This window comes from Parasteatoda tepidariorum, chromosome 5, assembly GCF_982258835.1.
Source record: "Parasteatoda tepidariorum strain Cologne lab strain chromosome 5, Ptep-v5.0, whole genome shotgun sequence".
In the NCBI taxonomy this organism is placed as follows: Eukaryota; Metazoa; Arthropoda; class Arachnida; order Araneae; family Theridiidae; genus Parasteatoda; species Parasteatoda tepidariorum.
In genome coordinates, this window is record NC_141759.1 from 32,943,930 (window position 1) to 32,962,824 (window position 18,895).

The 18,895-nt window shown below is 27.0% G+C and overlaps 2 protein-coding genes across 7 annotated transcripts in view; one reads left to right on the forward strand and one right to left on the reverse strand.

Moving 5' to 3' along the window:
- LOC107440938 (uncharacterized) overlaps window positions 1-8,683 on the reverse strand; it is a 26,670-nt gene extending 17,987 nt beyond the window's left edge. For 2 of the 4 annotated variants that reach the window (XM_071185247.2, XM_016054028.4), the window contains exons 1-3: window positions 8,351-8,683; window positions 7,066-7,190; window positions 2,482-2,640 (exon numbers count right to left, since the gene is read on the reverse strand). In XM_071185247.2, coding sequence (XP_071041348.1) covers window positions 2,482-2,640; window positions 7,066-7,190; window positions 8,351-8,353 — 287 coding nt within the window. In that variant the 5' untranslated portion in view covers window positions 8,354-8,683. Of the gene's footprint in view, window positions 1-2,481; window positions 2,641-7,065; window positions 7,191-8,039; window positions 8,269-8,350 lie in introns of those variants that run through there. The other 2 variants (XM_043052809.3, XM_043052808.3) reach the window with 1 other exon arrangement.
- On the forward strand, window positions 8,681-18,158 carry LOC107440940 (nurim homolog). 3 transcript variants are annotated; one of them, XM_043052811.3, is made up of 5 exons: window positions 8,681-8,936; window positions 11,050-11,213; window positions 12,212-12,382; window positions 14,931-14,982; window positions 17,975-18,158. In XM_043052811.3, exons 1-5 carry the CDS (start codon window positions 8,795-8,797, stop codon window positions 17,986-17,988), a joined length of 543 nt encoding a protein of 180 aa, XP_042908745.1. In that variant the 5' UTR covers window positions 8,681-8,794; the 3' UTR covers window positions 17,989-18,158. The 3 variants fall into 3 exon arrangements, with proteins under 3 accessions (XP_042908745.1, XP_087019743.1, XP_087019744.1); XM_087163617.1 differs by lacking the exon at window positions 17,975-18,158 and having other exon boundaries at window positions 14,931-15,208; XM_087163618.1 differs by lacking the exons at window positions 8,681-8,936; window positions 17,975-18,158 and adding an exon at window positions 9,058-9,195 and having other exon boundaries at window positions 14,931-15,208.
- Window positions 18,159-18,895: the final 737 nt, after the last annotated feature.

Consider the following 18,895-nt stretch of genomic DNA (forward strand, 5'->3'; position numbering starts at 1 on the left):
TCAAGAAATGATAGCAAACTATTCAAAGTTGTAAACATGCTCCTGACTTCAGTAAAATAACACAAAGCAATTTCAGTGATAAGCATTTTGTTATATTCTTTAATGTCTTCAATAATTTTTATACACGTAGGAAATTAGAGAAAGCAGTATGTTCAAATCATCAGGTGTCAAGAAATGATAGCAAACTTTTCAAAGATGTAAACATGCTCCTGACTTCAGCAAAATAACACAAAGCAATTTCAGTGATAAGTATTCAATTTAAATAGCTTCCACTTTCTTAAAAAAATTAATAAACGAAAATCAATGATTTTTAGTTCCTATAAATATCATAATTCTAATATATAGAGTGAATTATGCAATTTGCTGTCTTAATACTGTCTTAGATACTATGATTTACCAAAAGTCCAGCATATAACAATATTTATATTTTAGCCAGAATATTTTCTACTTGTACCTTATAAATTTTATTCCTGTAAAAAGCTCTTTGCAGGGGAAACTAATAATGCATACCACTTTCATCAAACTTACTAACATTTCATTATAAGTTATGTATTTATTCTTCCTGTGACTCATTTCATTTATTCAAACCTTTAAAACATTATCTAAAATTTTTTTTCCAATTGAAACTAATTGCACAAAATACTAAATATAGAAGCTAAAAGAATTCCTCAGAATTTTAGTTTCCTTCGATGTTAATAGCAACAACAAAGTATTGATAAAGAATCATACATTATTAACTGGTTTCCATGGTTAAAGTAAAAACTTAAATAGTAAATCAAGTGAATAATTTTTGATTTAAAATAATTCATGGTTGAATTTTTTTTGTTTTTACTGTTGAATTCAAAATGTCTTGCAGCTTTGATTAAAACAGAATCAACTAAAGAGAAGTAAGCATGGTAAGCACACATATCAACTCATAAAAAAATTAATTTAAATTATTTTTCTATTTCTGAAAAAATTCTTTTATCTAATTTTTTCTCCCCAACAAATCCTTGTTAGTATTATCTTCTTTAAGCAAATAAAGATGAAAATAAACTTCAAAGAGAAACTTCTTTTTTCATGCATCAATTTTGGAAATAAGTATTCTTTACCATTCATCAACATCATACTTCAAGATCGTTAATAAACAATTTATTTCTTAATTCCTTTACAAACTTTTTTTAAAAAAATTTCCTCTGAAATTTATTGACAGTTGAAATGATTGACCACTGTTGAGCATGATGAACTGAGTAATTGAAATATTTGACCGAACTCAATACTGAGAAACATGATAAAATGCTTATATAAGTGATAAATTTATCATTTATATATCTCCAACTATTATTCCAAAATGTCTCTGTTTTTTTTGTTTCACAAGGAAAATGTAAGAATTACAAATACTTATTTATTTATTACATAAAGATGATGAATTTATTTCAAATTCCAGAGAGAGTTATCACAAACTGCTTTCCTTTATGTATTTTCAAACATACAGTAACACTCACATTTTACAATTTATTTTAACATAAAGTCACTTAAATTCTCATAGAAACTGTCCACTGTTAACAGGTTTCTAATTATATTTAAATTAGTCTTTGATTAAAGGGGTATTGTTTCAACAAAAATTTTCACTACAATTATTATGAAAGGATTTTTTTAACAATGACCAGGCCCTTATGTGTTTAATTCACTAGATAATCCATGCACTAGATTTAATAGCGAGTAATATGGGTGCTGTAATTATACATGGATAGAACATTTCATTTAGGTTAACTTCTGTAATCAGCATATCAAATTTCAACGTATCATTGTAATTGCTAATTTTCATAGTTCAATTTTATCAGTCACATTTTACTTTTTCTTTCAAATGTCAGCTTTTCAGAGTTTTATTCTTCATTATTTTAATCTTCTAGGTAAAATTATATGGTTCTTTTTCTTTTAAATAAAAGGAGGAATAAATCAGCTTTTAATGAGTCAAATTCATACTAAAAAAAAATAAAAAATAAACTGGAACTAATATTTTAAAGGATTAATTTATGTAGCTTTTCTTGTCATATGAATAATTATCTTCTCCATTTTAAAACTTTACGAAATGATTTTCAAAATTCATCTTGAAAGAAACGTTTCAAAGTTGGACTGATTCAAATTTGCCCTCAAGAATAAGACAAACCAATTTTAAACTTTTCCACAAACTTGTAGAAGTAAAGCAGTTTAAGGCTGCGAATTTCAATTTGTAGAAATTGGCATTGCCAGTGAATCATATCTAAGCAAGAAAAACAGAACTTGAACTGATAAGACCAAATTTTCCCTTTAAGAATAATACAACCAATTTTAAAACTTTTTCATTGTGTTGAGGAAATAAAAAGAAATTTATAATGATGCGAGTTTCATTTTGTAGACAGAAACATTTTCTTCTCACGGGCCAAACATAACCTAGCAGATTAGACTTGGTATTTCAGGTGTCATTCCTGATGACTCAGATCAAATCAAGAAAGATGATACCTGTCCATGGAATCTGGAGAGCCTGGCATGCTATGACGTGGGACAGATCTACGAGGAGGAGAAGTTATAGACCGCATTCTTGATGGATGTATACTTTTACTAGAAGATGATATAAGATGTCCTCTCTTCATTCCTGGTGACAGGTGCTTTATAGGAGGTCTAGAAATAAGTTAATGATTAAAAAACTTTAAGCAGCAAAATTTATAATAATATTTACTAAGTTAAATTGTGAATGGAAAATAAGGATGTGGTTATCTGGTTATATAAAAAAGGTAGAAATACACTAATTAATACTGACAGCAACCTTTAAAACATCAGATTTAAACAGTGCTCTCCAAAAAAATGCTTCCCTTAAGTACTTTTTAAGCACTCAAAAAATATTTTTAAGCACTATACACATTAACAAAATGTAAAATAATTTTCAAAGACTTTATATGATGAAGATAAAATAACCAGTTTCAGACAAAGAACTCTTATCTTGATTACATTAGCCATTATAAAATGATTGAGATTCTTCATTTCAATATAAGAGGGTGGAAAGTGAAGCCTGAAATTGAGAATATCTTGCAAAATGCAGCAGAGTTGCACATGAGAGTGCAATAATCTCACCGAACCCAGCTCAGTATATGCACATGCGAACTCGCAAATATTTAATCAAACATGTAAAATGATAAGAGTTTTTATACGCTGTAGAACGACGGTTCGCCGAAATAGATTGCGAATAACTTTGAGTAGAACAATGTAAAAACCACGCTTTTGCACAATACGTGGCGAAAATCGCAATTAACCAAGTTGATTTTCGCGATTAAAGAAGGAAAAAAAAATATCATTTTCGAAAAGGGATAACTAAGCACTTTTTAAAAAACCCCAATGAAAAAAAAGCACCTTTAAGGGCTTTCAAAAAACGAAAATCTAAAATAAGCACCGTCAAGCACTTTTTAAAAACGCTATGCACCATGTTCTCAGACAGTTACCATAAAGCAATAACCAGATTTAGATAAATTGGAAAACTTTCTGTGAACACGATCTCCATTAAAAAACCTTATGTAAGCAATTTTTGGACCTTTATCGTTGCCTAATATTGACAAAAGTTGCTGCTTTTTTTAATAAAGTGTTATAAATCGTCATATTGATTATTAGATATACCAGCATTTATTTCTTTAAATTTACAGGGATGAGAGTAGTCAGAAAGCAAAAAAGAGGAAATCCAAGAATATATATATATACAGAAATTTAACAAAAAAAGTGTGATTTTTAAACTTGTAAGCCATGTGATTATAAATCCTGATGATTAATTTTAAAATTGTATGAATACATGAATATGAATCACATGCATGATTTTAAATTGAGAGAATATGAATCCTGATATGAGTCTTTTAAATTACGCGAATATGAAACTCGATATCGAATTTTAAAAAACGCGAAAATAAAAATCATGATGCGTAATTTTTAGATCACGTTAATACGAATCGCAATGCATAATTTTTAAATTGCACGAATAAAAATCACATTGTCTAACTTTTAAAGCACGTATAATCAATGTTTGATATTACAACCGTAAAAACAAACCACGACATTGGATTTTAAGCTCCCGTGAATACGAATCGTTACATAGGGTTTTGAAAGCGTGTAAATACAAATCGCAATATTGGGTATTTAAATCTCGTAAATAAGAATTCCAATGTACGATATTTAAATCATCTGAATAAGAATCGCCAACGCTCAACTTTTAAATCAGGTAAGTACGAAAATCGATGTTTGATAATAAAAATCGCGATTTTAAAAATTCATAAATACAAAACGCGATATTGGATTTTTAAATCTCGTAAATAAGAATCATAATGTACGATGTTTAAATAGCGTAAATAAGAATCGCAATGCGCAACTTTTAAATCAGGTAAATACCAAAATCGATGATTGATATTAAAATTGCGTGAATAAGAATCGAGATATTTGCAGAATCGGAACTTGGAATTTCTAAAAGGCTTGTTTGAATTGTTTTTGATTAGACATAACAAATAAAAATTTACAAGATTAATTGAATAAGCAAATAAATATTTTCACTGTAAATCTACCTCTATTTTTTTATTTTTTTTCGTTTGCTTTCACACCAGACAACAGGGTCACGACGTCTGAATTGCGAAAATACGAGCTATCCGGCGGACGAATAAAAACACGGAAAATCTTATTTTCTGTGCGTAAAAGCGGAGAAAATAAGTAAAAATACGGAAAGGTTGGCATCTAGGACGTAGTTTGAATTTTCTGCTTATCTTTGAAAATCGTAAATAAATATAATTATTTTATTTCAACGACTGAATTTTCAAAAAAATCGGAGTTTTTTATATAAAGGCTGAAATTCGAGAGGCAAAAGCGAAAAAAAATCTCTGTATTAAAGGTCAACCAGTCTTATCCCAAGGATATGATTTTTAGAGAAACTTCAGGGGGAGGTATGAGGACTTCAATACTTCCTCTCCGCGGCAATTTAAATTCCTCATAAAATACTTTAACTTGTCCAAGAAAAAAATTTCCGCGGAAATTAGCGGGGAAAATGGAAAAATCTGAAAGAAAGCGGAAATCCGCGAATCCGCGGAAGAATCACATCCCTGAATTTAGCACTTTTTTGTATTATAAAACTAGTTATTGACACATCTTGTTTTACCTGATACTTGCCTTTCATTGTATATACGTAAATTCTAAGTAGCTGAGAAAGAACAATGCTAACATTCGATGAAGATTTTTATTTGAATGACTTTTCAATTCTTCTACTCAAAAAGTCTTGTTTCTTGCTTTATTCATTCCACAATAGATAATAGCTAAATAGTAGCATGAAATTTCTGAATGGGGAAAAGATCTTTTTTCCTTGCTCTTGTTTCCTCAATTGTTTAGGAGCTTCCTGGAGGCAGCTGTTGGTTGAGCAGGAGAAGATTTTCGATGTTCTCAAGCGACGGGGTCTTTTGGACCCCGCCGCCTGAGGACAGGCTTTCTTAGACCCAGGGGATGAGTAACAACAACATAGATAACAGCACGAATATGGGAAATTTTGGCTATCGACATAATGAGTGTACTAAAAAAATATTACCGTGATGATGACAAATTTTCACGAACATACTTTGTGCACTTGTGTATATTATGCATATATGGCAATGACCAAGAATATAATAGAAAATATAGGAAATAAGGGAAGAAAAACAAAGAAATAGAAAAAAAGAAATAAAACTTTTTAATTTTCTCAAATCTTAATATTTTTGGTAAATAAATATAAAAATTATTTAATAATCTATTACATCATGGAGTGAGTTTGTAAGGTTCCAATTAATTGACAGTCTCAAAAACATCAATTAACTGATGCTACTTGTCAAAGTAACGGTTTTGTATACATTAGAGTGTGTTCACACTTTTCCAATAATTGTAGGGTAACCTTAGATTTCAGAAAGAGGATTAACATAAATTTTTATTTTAAAGCAAGTATTAAAATTCAACAGAATCGTAAGAAAATTCTTTAAACACTTTTCAAGCTAAAGCTTTCTGCGGGATATTTAACTTTTTCTTATGTTATTTCAAACGAACAATTACATAAAAAAAAAGCTCTACAAGGAAATCAAACATATAAGAAGGACCTGGATTGCACATATTTCAAGAATGCCAGCCACAAAGTTCCCCCACATAGACCAGAGAAGATTAAAAAAAAAAAAGGTGAAAAACCTAAAATTATGAAGCCAAAAATAATTAAGGGAGATATACATTTTGGAACTTGGCAAAGGAGACAGTTTTTGATTGTGGAGGATGGGGAGTCAAGTCACACAAACAGAAATTTTTTGACAACCAGAAAGATGATTAAACTATTTCATCTCATTACCATATTTTTAATTAAAAAAAGTAAAGAGTCTAACAGAAGTTTAATATTTGTTATATTGAACAATAAACATATAACCGTTTTTAATTTATAAACCAAAATAAAAATCGTTTTTAATTTTTAAAGCTAAATATCTTAATTTAACTTTTTCAAATTGCCATACTTACAGAAAAAAGTGACCATAAAAGAATAATGCATATTAGAAACGCTCTTGAAAAAATGCTGTTATAATAAAAAAAGTTCTAACTTTATTAAACAGAACAGAAAAAAAGTTCTCACATTATAAAACGTAAAGCGTTGAAAAAACAATGAAATTGACTGGCATGAATGTAAGGAAAAAAAAACAGCATTACAAAACACATGGTTCAGTATAGAGTAATCTAGTATCAAATTTTGCTTTTCAATCTGTCTTCCAGGACACAAACAAATTTTAGAACATAACAAATATGTGTAAAAAATAAGTAAAAAATGAGATTTTAAATTATCCTTTATTAAATCTTTTAAAATCCCCCCCCCATAAAAAAAAACTTAGTTAAAAAAATAATTTTCAAAATAATACTTTGCCGAATATTTGGTCAAATATTCGGCCAATAGAATATTCGAAAATATATAAATATTTTAAAAAATATCTACTTTTAAATTTCTTTCAATAGCGACTTTTATTTTAATGAACTTGGATTCCATTGTTTATTAAAAGTTACATAAAATAAATAAAGAAATAATAAATTTACCTAGAGTTCCCAGAACTTCTTATTGGGGAACCTGAGCGACCCGGTCTCTTCATCATGTGTTCCTTTCGTATTGGAGAACCTCTCATATTCTTAATCAATTTGCGAGGTGCCTTAGATGACATCATCTGGAAAATTAAACAATACTTAATAAAATATTGCAAGAAGATTCATTTAATAATACACTAATTTTTTAATTTTGACTTTTTTAAAAAGCAGTTAAATAAAAGATTAATACTATTATTTTAAAGAACCTTCAAGAATTTAAAGATTTCTTGATAAATTTTTGCAACTTGCTTCAAAAATGTTTCTACATTATATACTTAAAAAAAAAAAAAAGCTCAGTAAGAATGAATTGTAGCCGAAATACCACAAATTTTATGATTTGCGTTTAAATGAATATTGAATTGGGGAGATTTCCTAATTGGTACATCTACCATAAAGGTTGTCAAGCTATGCCAATAACTAGGCAATGACAAATATAAAATAAAATTGAATAAGAGAAACAACTTGGGTTAAGAAATGTGGTCAGGACTGCGCACCAAACAAATGACAATTTCTTAGGTCTTACATGCCACTAAATACGGAACCCTAGTTTATGACAGCTCAGTGTTAAACCACAGGGCTATTATAGTTGTAAAACAACTATGAGAAAATATTGCCCAGAAAAAGAAAAATGCTGACCTTATTGCCTGAAATCCCTACAAAGAGAAATGTAAAAATATAGGAAATAAAAAAAGCAGGCAAAAAAGAATTTTATTGTACTTATATAAACACACTTAGCTTAGATAATTTTCCTAATATGTTTGGCTTAAATTGTATATCTATCTTAACATGAATTGTTGATGAATTATAAATTTAGCATTAAAATATTCATTGTTTTTATGCATTGCCTGTAATTATTACCTACAACAGCATATGCTATGAAGATTATAAGTTTTAGATTATTTACATTCATTATACGAAACTTATTGTACCATAATTATTGGCTTTCTCATTCACTCATAAACAATATTCAATGCAAACTTAATAAAGGGGCCTTATTGAAAAAGTAGTTATGATTACTCTTCAAGTAGTTTTTGTGTAGTAAAAGACAATGCATATTTTCAGAGGCAGACAAAGGAAAATTAAAATGGTTATTATTAATTAACAAAAGAATACTACGTTATAATATGGCAACCATATGAATTTATATTTTATACATTCTACAATAGAGATAAGAATGAACTGAACCTAAGTTACATTTAAATCTTAGAACTTCACTTAAGTTATTTAACGTAATAATTACCATGTAATTGAATTCTTTTTCTCTATTTAAAATAAAAATTACATTCTATCTCTTATCGAACAATCATAGACATATAATCGAACAATTATAGAAATAAAATAATAATAGATTGTTCCAACTGTTGCCAATCTTAAGCACCATTCACGGAATTATGATTCAAGGCCTCAAAAAACTGCAAGTTTTGAACTATAAATTTTTTAACATGTATTGAGATGATTTCAATAACAAAAGATTGCTAAAAATATTTAAAAGAGTTATTATATAAAATGACAGAAAATATGAAAAACTCCTCATTGACAACTAATCTTTTTCCAACTACAAATATAAACAAAACAAAAATGTTTCCCGCCGCGCTTTCGTTTTCTTGATCATTTTGTTGGATAATTATTTCCACATTTCTTTAACTGCTATAATTCCATATGATTGAAAACTAAAGACACAGATATGGCTGTCAATAATAATTTACTTCTATTAGTTACTGTTTTTGTTTTGTTATTTTGTATCGCTACACTTTTTCAATTTGGATTGTTCTTATCTTCGCATTCAGCTCTAAAAGATCACCATCTTTCATTGTACGAAAAAAATGGTAATTATAGTATAATCTAGTTATTTGCTATTGTTTTATAGTGTTGTTACTTCATGAAAGCCGCCAAATTTTGATGACAACCGGTTAGTGATTTGCGAGTGACATATAACATCACGAGGTGACCAAATCGAAGGCTATAAATAACTCGTAGCTGGGAATATTTTCGTATCGGTACTTGCTCCAAAAAACTCAATTTTCGGCTAGAACCAGGCAGTTACCCTCAAGAAATTATGAAATAAAAGAAATGGACGAGCTTAAGGTGAAAGATATAACTCATAGCTAACCTTTACATAATATTTATGAAATTTTTGCAAAAACCTTTTGGCGATCAACTTCCATTAACGGCCATTTTACTGTAGAACAGAGAGTGATCGCTCCCAAGAGTTTTCACTGTATAATGAGTGTAATATTGAAAAGCCATTTAATTTCTCTTAAATATCAAGATTAAGCTATCTATAAAACATAACATTTAAATGTTTCATTCATAAAACTTTTGTTAAATAGATGTATACCAAATACCAATGGCAAAATTGAGGTACAGTGCCTGGCTAAATTATTAGAGGCACTATAAGATTCTAAGTAAAATCTTAATTATCAGATGATACTATACAGCTTTATCGTTTTTACGTGACTGAATCTGGTTTGCACTTGTTTACGTTCGTCTATCAATCAGTTAAATTAGACGATATTTAAAATAAATTTGATGATTGGATAAATTAAACGATATATTACGTAAATATAAAATATTTATTTATATCAGGTATTATGTTAGTAAATTATAATAATTCGACCAAATTATTAGACGCACTGTAGTTTTTTAATAACTACATGTTTTGCATGTGTTTATATGCAATACTTTTATATTTAAACATACATGTTATGGGCTTTTATTCAAGAGATTTTTATATACCTCCTATTTGTATTTATTTCTAACGAATTGCATTATTATGTTAACCAGTTATGTAAAAACGTAAACAAGTATGAATCGGTTTCAGCCATGTAAAAACAATATAGCATCACCTAATAATTAAGATTTTACATAGAATCTAATAGTGCATCTAATACAGTGTTTTTATTACAGAAAAAAAATGGGTGAGAATTTCTCATCCTTTCTCAAAAACAGGGTGAGTTTTCAAAAAGTTAAGTGAGATTTCAAAAATTAAAAAAAAAAACAAAAACACAAAGAGACTTGAAAAAATATCATTTCTTTAATTATAAGGCATTTTAAATGTCTTCTAATTTTTAAAGCATAGAATATTTTTGCTGCATCATCATATGGAAAATGTTCTACATCTACTTTTTCATCAGCTATTCTCATTAGGTTGCTCACATGCGTTTTTGTTTCGTTTTGCTCCTTTATACCAACATTTGTTTCATTTTCATTTGTTCGTTTCGGAATAGAAGATATTGGCTTTACAAGGTATTTGTCTATCTTACATTAACAAGCAAAAGATTCTTGCATGAAGAAACCTTACCTACGGTAAACACGTGGTTGCAGAGAAATGCGTTCTGAAAGAGGTTCCGTGGTTTGGAAGGATAGTGTTCTGTTGTTCTTGAAGGTTCTGAAGAATACTGGTAAATAGGGAAGCTAGATAATGGGGCAGATGTTGAAAATAATAAAAGATCCAGGAAGAAAAGCGAAGCTGATTTTATTCTAAATGGCGCAAATGAGAAATTTTTTTCAAAATGCGAGAAATTCGCGAATTTTTAAATTTGTTTATAGAAAGCGCAAATATCTCGCGGTAATCATTTTTTAATGCGAGGATATAAAAAAACATGCGAGGTTCTCGCGATGTAGTGAAAACACTGTAATAATTTGTCCATGGACTGTATTCTGAATATGCTAGGTACCTATTTAGTTTCAGCTTAATATTTTTTACATTTCATTGAAGGAATATCATAATGCCATTATTTACTCTAAAACCTTGGGCACAACTTATCTAAGTTAAGCTATATTTTAAGATTTGGTTTGTAGATGTTGCTGTTTTGACCCTTGGAATTTTTTTTATTACTTTTAGTTTATTCCTTATTATTTCTTTTCATCATTATTATTTGTTATTTCTTTTCAAATATTCAATATAATTTACTCTAATATCTAATTTTCTTTTCACAGATAGTGTTTTGTTGCACCTTTTTAAAGATGGTTCTTTACTTCTTATGTTTGTATTGCAACATTCTCTCCAAAAGCAGAAGATAGTTAAAGATAGCATGTCTAAATTTGGTTTGGCATCTGTGGAAAGGTTATTTTATAATTTTGGATCATGCTTGGCCCTTCAAGTAATTACTAAGTTATTATTATTATTTTGTATTTTGATGACTTTAAATTAAAAAAATTTCATCAGCAACATTATAAATTTTTAAAATGTTATAAATACACTCTATTTTAAATGTTTTTTTTTTAAAGAGTGAAATTTTTTTAAGCCTATTATAGTATTCAATTTTTTTACTTGGAATTTGTCTTATATTTTGTTATAATGCTCTTAACTCTTAAACAATTACCTTTAAGGACTGTGATTAAAGAAAAAACATGGTTTAAGTGGCAAATAGTAAAAAGTTATACATATTTCATTGCCATATGGTGTACCATTAATGGTGGAATTAAATGGCTGTTTTTATAAAGCTAGAAATGATACAAATTGACATGTTAAGCCTTCTTGCAATATATATATATATAAATAAAAAATATTTAAAAGGTAAATAGATTAAATTTTTTTATTGATTGTCCAAATGGGTCTACAGTTGGCGTAGAGCAGAACTCTCTTCCGATGGCAACACTTCGCATGCTTTCACCATTAGTGTGTGGAGAGTCATAGAAGAAGGAAGTATACATTAATTTCGATCGTAATTTGCAAATAGATTAAAATCTTTTAAGTTAGGAAACTATTTGGAACTGTAAACTTCATTAAACATAGTTTGAAAAGAAATATTTATGGAAATTTTAAAAATATTATTAACAATTAAATACAAAAAAAATATTAAGAAAGGAAAAAATATTGTAGTACATTACTATACAGCTGAAAATAGGAGGAGAGAAAAGGGCGTAAGGCATGGGACCGGTCTTCTCCCTAAATGGCGTATTTGAGCATTGCGATCACCAGTAAAAAAAGTTAAATAGTAAGTTTTATCTAAATTTTTTTTAATTCATATGAATATTCAATTTGTTTTTATGACTTTTGATATTAAAGTATGAAATTATGAATTAACTGTTGTTGAATCTGTGATGCCTGACTTTTTACTTCTAAAATTTTAAATTAAAAATGCATATTGTTTTTTAGATACTTATGACCTTTTGGCAATCTGTGCACAGCTGGACAATTTGGGAAATATCTACAGCTGATAAAGATTATGTTTGGTGGTTTTTTACCATCATACATTCAATAGCATGGTTGATTATTTATAGCGGTTGCTTTATAATGGATATTACTGAACTTCTTGGGATTAAACAGGTTGGCTTGTGTGAACTTTGCATTATTGAAGTCTTATTTAATCTGTTTTCTGAGAAACTTAATAAGATTTTTTAACTTCTCTTTTTGCTATCATATAGTTTTTTTTATTCTTTCATTTTATTTATCTATTTTTTGTATTCCTCAATTTTAAGACTGTTTAAGTGTAAAAGAAATCTTATTTTTAATAAGAAATGTTCTAATTTTTGAAGTTTTTTTTAAATGTAAAAGTGAGTTAATCTCTTTATATGTTTTAACTTATTGTTGTAAAATAAAATAAATTGATGACTTGAATCTGGTGGTATATCATCTGAATAATTTGCAGATAATTTTGTAAAGTCGGTTCAGTCATTAAAATTAATTTTTTTCTAAATTACAATTAATATTTTAAAATGGTGTACCTTAGATCAGGGTGTGTAATTTGCAATCCCCATTGGTGATAAAATATTTATAACTTGGGAGTAAGTTTCATTCTTTAAAAGTTGAGTTTTTAAAGTTCAATGCAAAAAGAAGTGCTTAAATATCAAGGAACTGTAGTTTTCTTCTATTTAGGAAACATTTTATTTCTGAAACCATTGCTTTTAGAAACATTGAAACTTCATGATAATTTTAATTTTTATTTAATTTTATTTATTATTGTAATAAATAGGTTAGGTTTTTTAAGTTTCCATATACTTATATTGTTTAAGTTGCCAAAAATTTCTTCATACTACATCTGTTAATATTTTAAATTTTTTTAAATATTTTTCGTAAATATAAAATTGTGTCTTTGATTATGGTCTCTTGCTTTTCTTTTTGCCCTTTTCTTTGTGAAGTCTTTTAAGAAACAAATTTTTGTTATTATAACTTATGTATGGTTTAATTTTGAAATGTTGTGTAAAAAAAAGTTAATGTTAATTAGAGTTTCAAAATAAGCTATTTTTAAATGTTATTTTAAAAATCTGGCTGTTGCAAATTTTTATTTTAAATCTTTGAATAACTTCTTGACTCTGTAAAATTTTACATAAATTAAAAAAAATTATATTTATAAAATTTTATTTGAAAATTAGAATGTTGAATTTCTTTTAAATAAAAAAATGTTAAAACTTATCTTACCAAGTGTCTTAATTGGATAACAATGTTCCAAAAAAATGTAACTTTCAATATAATCTACAATCTTTATGGTCATGGGTGCCACTCTTCAGTCCTGGGGACTGAAATCAGTCTTGAGAAAAATCAATGGACTAATAAATTCTATCAATTAAATTAAATTTCTTTTCATTAGAAATTTGAAAAATTTTTTGGTCAAATTAAAAAATAATATTATATATTAATGAAAACATATGATAAGGTAATGATGTCAGGACTTTTATTTATCTTCTTTTTGTCAGCTTCACTAAATCTTATTCTTAAAGTCTTGTCAAATGGGATTGATTGAACTTCATCTACTTGTGTAATTAAATTTGTACTATTGCTGAATCTAAATCTGCTCGAGTTTGCTTCCCCCACCCTAACCTATTGTCATGCTGGCCAAAGTTAAATCAATATTATTTTTTTGAAAAGGAAAGAAATTATAGTGCTAGAACAAAAAATAAATAACGCTGAAATGAAAAATAGAGATATGAATGGTTTCAGGTTGTTCAGTAATAGTTGTTAAAAATATACAAGGTTAGCTGTTATTTTCGTTTTGTTTGCTAAAAAAACATAAAATAAATAAAAAAAATTTAGAAAAAATAATCAAATTATTGATTTAATATGTAGGCTATTATGGTAAATTTTGGTGTCAGTGAGCTATAAATTTCTAAAAGTTTGGTAAACAACGCTAGACAGTATTATTTCGTCAAAAAATATGTTCAGTCTTGAAATTTTTTTAGAGTGGCACCCCTGTTTATGGTGATTTGCAGATTAATTTTATTATTTGTAATTCTTTTGGAGAATGGATTATCAAAGTAATAAATAAATAATAAATGCATGAAAAATGGGTTTTATAGTGGATTTCATAAAGTTCTATCATCAGTCAATTACAGTTCAGTCATTAAAAGTTATTTATTATTCTAAATTATAATTAATATCATTGCATTTTTAATAAAAATATTATTGTCATTTTTAAAATAAATTTCATTAAAAAATATTTTAACCCAAGCTTTTATTTAGGTTTGTTAATGAATAATCTATTTGTTACTTTATGTTCTAAGATTAATTTAATTACTTTACAATTTAGAGTTTTATGTTAATTTATTTATTTAATTTGCCAAAAGCTATAGTTTTTTTCTTTTCAAACTCTTGATTCTTTTAAAAAACTTAACCTCATCACTTATTTATTATTACAATAGGTTTTTCTTAGAGAAATCTGTAGTTTTTTTAAATTTTTTTTAATATTTTTTTATACTGGTGATACTTATACTGATGGTTTTTTATACTTTTGTTTTACAACTGGGTTAGTGATTTTTTTTTTACTACTAGGCTTTTTTTTTGCTCCCTTTATATTAACATAATATTCTCATTTGCTTAGCAAAGAAAATCTTTTGTTTCATAATTTTATTACTATAAAATTGTATGTTTATGTTTCTAGGTTCACCACAGTCTTCAGAATTGGCCTGAACCTCTGGGTCTGAAATCCGAAGGTTTGCAGCGTTTCTATTCTCACATGAGGCATCCTTGTTTTTCCACTTTAACTGTGATTCTTCTTGTTCATCCTGTCATGCAAATAGACAGACTTTTCTTAACGTGTGGATTGTTGATATATATGCTTTTATTTCTAAAAGTAGATGATATAGACTATGAATATCAGAGAAGAATGTTGAAGCGTAAGGAACGTGATTTGAAACTGGAAAATTAACAGTTTATATATATATATATATATATATATATATATATATATATATATATATATAACGAAGAAAAAAATTAGAGGCAGTTGTGATTCACTGATATTTATAATTTATTCACTGCCATAATATTTATTAGTTTTTGTTATGCTTTTTAGCATAAGGGTGTTGCATCTTTGAAATCATTAAGAATTATGAAATGTGACCTTAAGTGTGTTAATTTGTTTGTTGAATAAATTTTTTATTGCTGGAATTTTTTTCAACAATTTGAATCATGCTAACTTTTTAAACTGTTTTGGGGTGAATTTTAATAATATTACAAAATAATATGCTACTACATGGCAGCAAATAGGAAAATTGATGTAAGTGACAAAAAATTCAAAATTGACATTTTACACATATGGTGGATCTTTTTATTTTAGACAATAAAATTTTTTATATATTGGAAATTTTTTTTTTAAATAAATTTTTTGATCAGTCTTCTAAATTTCTATTTATTTTGGCGTTAGTATGGGGCAAAATTTTTGACCACCACCATTCACAGGACAACTAAATATACCAAGTGACGATTATTAAATTGTCTGACAGTTGCCACCTGAAAGCCACTTTTTTTAAAAATCAAAAATGTACTCCTTGTGCATTTTATTTTATTTTTAAAAATAAATATGGGATTATTTAAAACTATTTTATTATATTTAAATATTAGCTTATTTTACGCTTGTTTCTGAAAATTTTAAAAATGAACATTATAATTATTTACCATATTTTGTGGAATGCTTCAAAAGGAATTCTTTACATTGTTACTATAAATAGTTCAATAAATTATTTAAATTTTTCAACTTTTGCAAAGTGGTTATATCTTTTAAAAAATAGCCACTGTTAAAAATGCTACTATTGTCCATTAGCAAAATTTCCCAATTTTGCTAAATGGTTGATCTCATTAGCAAGGGAAAGGAAATAGTTGCCAAGCCACTTTCCTTGGAGTAGATTGTAAAGCACTTACATTTAGTTTTTCATTGTCGTCAAATCTGATTGTTGGCTGACATTAGCATGTCTAAAGAAATTGTTTTTTAAATTAATAACTTATTAGCATATAATAACCTATGGTGTGAAGAATTTTCCTTCCAACCACATTTTCTTTGTTATATAACATGGGAAAAAAAATAATTTTCTGTGCAAGAGAGTCAATTGGTTGAGGGTCATGAATCAAAGTTAAAATAGTAATCATTAAAAGTACTTATGAATTTTTATTTAACAGAATTTGCATGAAAAACTATTTTTTTTAAAAACATCAATCTAGTTAGTGCGACCATAATTTTATTTATTTTTTGTGTAATAATTTGTTGCCTTGCTTTAATTACATAATGTGATTCTTTTTAAATTTTAACAACATGTAATTAGTTAAGTTAATTAGGGTGTTCAATTTTCAAAATGTGTTTCTTATTATTTGATCTTGTCATCATTAGTAGGGTGATAATTTTATTTCTTGAATTTGCTAAAATATGCATTCTAATTTCTAAAAACTGTATTTTTACTTATTAAGTTAATATTTTGCAATCCTTCATTTTCTTTCTTTTTCCTTTACAGTATTAATGTGTTGAAAAGAGAGTGATTTTTGAAATCTTAATCTCTCCCTTCCTTTTTTCCCCCCTTCTTTTTTTTAAAGATGGTTTGTTTCCTTTGAAGTATTATGTAGAATTTGAAAGTTTATTTTTATTTATTTATTGTTACACATACATGAGCAGGCTTGAGTGCTCATTACTAAGTAGGACTTATAAGCCCTTGTTAAGTTGAAGAACAGATGACACAAGTTATAGAAATCTATCACTTTCATTGAAAAGGACAAAATTACGTGATTAGAGACAAATTCCTATAATTTTGTAAAAGTAATCTCTTGTGGAATCTGATTGAACTCTAAGTTCGAAAATAAATTAATGAATTTCCATCATTTGCTATTGTTCCTAATTTTTCCCACTGTAATTCTGTATTTCTTTTAGTAATTTTCAGATTCATTTGATATTTTCATATTTATAACCCTGCCGTTTTTACACTCACTTATTATAACATTAAAATAATTTTTTTTTATTTGATATTTTTTACATGGATACAACTTACTACTAAACATTGTGTTAAAAAGAAATAATAGTTAATTTTTAGACAAGTATTACAATTAAAAGTCTTGCACCCACGTTTTTATGCTCTAATACACAGGACTATCCATGTTCATAAAGATTAATAATTGTTTTATGTCTGGAAGAATTTTTAAATTAAGTTTGTTCTCCTTATCAACAATGCAAAAGGTAATTGCACTAATAAATTCTCTTTTCAACTGTTATTTTTATTTATTTATTTATTATTTTTTTTTGTGTGTTTAAATTCAGAAGACAAAATTCCTGAACCAACCATTGTGATACAATGCAAATAAATATGTAATAAATATTGTGAATAAATATTTTTTAAGATAATTGACAAATATTTTGAAGCTTTGAAATTCTTTTTTCTTGGAATTAACACTCATCATCAATTGCTTATCAACTTGAAGATAACACATTTGATCCCTCTTTTTTTTGTTTTTGTTTAAAGAAAGATAATTTTAGTTATGTTTTAAATTTTGATTTCAATTAAGAATTAGGAGATTTATTGTATTTTACTGTCAATAATGTATTAAATCTTCTATAATTAATGTTAAAAAATATTTTATATTCTTGAAAATTTTCAATTTCTTTGTATGTTCTTGAACAGTTTTAGTGGGTAATATGAAATTATTACTTTTCTGAATTTTTTATAGTTCCAAGAGACTGAGCGTTCTATTATATGTCAACAATCTGTGAACCTCAAAATAGTATGTATGCAGCACCTTGTCTTCCAGCTAAAAAATAATTTCAATATTGTCTGAGAAAATATTATATTTTTATTTATTTTTTATCAAATGTATTTTAAGGATTTATTTTAAAAACTAAGGATGATAGTGATCATGATAGTGAAAAATATTTAAAAGAAAAAAGGAATTCATTGAGAAGTGATAAATTTTAATGTAAAAACAGTTACATGCAAGCTCTCCAGATATTTTTATACTATAATGTTTTATAAATATAGATCAAATTTTTAATTTCAGCAAAGTACAGGTGGGCACAGAAAAATAGAAAATTTTGAAATAATATATAATTTGTATAAATTATGCACATAAATTTTTTTTTTCTCATTGATGAAAGTGCATGTATATATCGTATGCTATTTATATTTTCGAAACAAAATGTCAGAAACTGTCTACTTCTTAAAAATGAAATACGTTTTATGTAGGTGTTCACATTCTTATTGTTTTTAATGGAAACATTTAAATGCTTGGTATTGCAATTTTTTACATGTCCTCTTTAAGAATTAAAATAAACCGTATTTTACATATTGTTATGCAAAAATTAATTTCTTACTCTATACATGTACTTTTGTCTACAAAATAATTTTTCTTGCATTCATTTTATACAAATTACATTCCTTCAAAATTTCCTGTTTCCTTGTGCTACTTGTCGTTTTCAGAAAATATAATATGTTTTGTTAATTTTTAAGGTGTACTAAATTGTTTTTAGTTGATTTAAGCTTCTTGCAATGTTGCAACACTTAAAAGTTGCATTATTTAGTTCCATGGTCATCAATTCAAATACTTTACTTTCTAAAACATTTAAAATCTGCACTCATAATTTTAATCTATAAT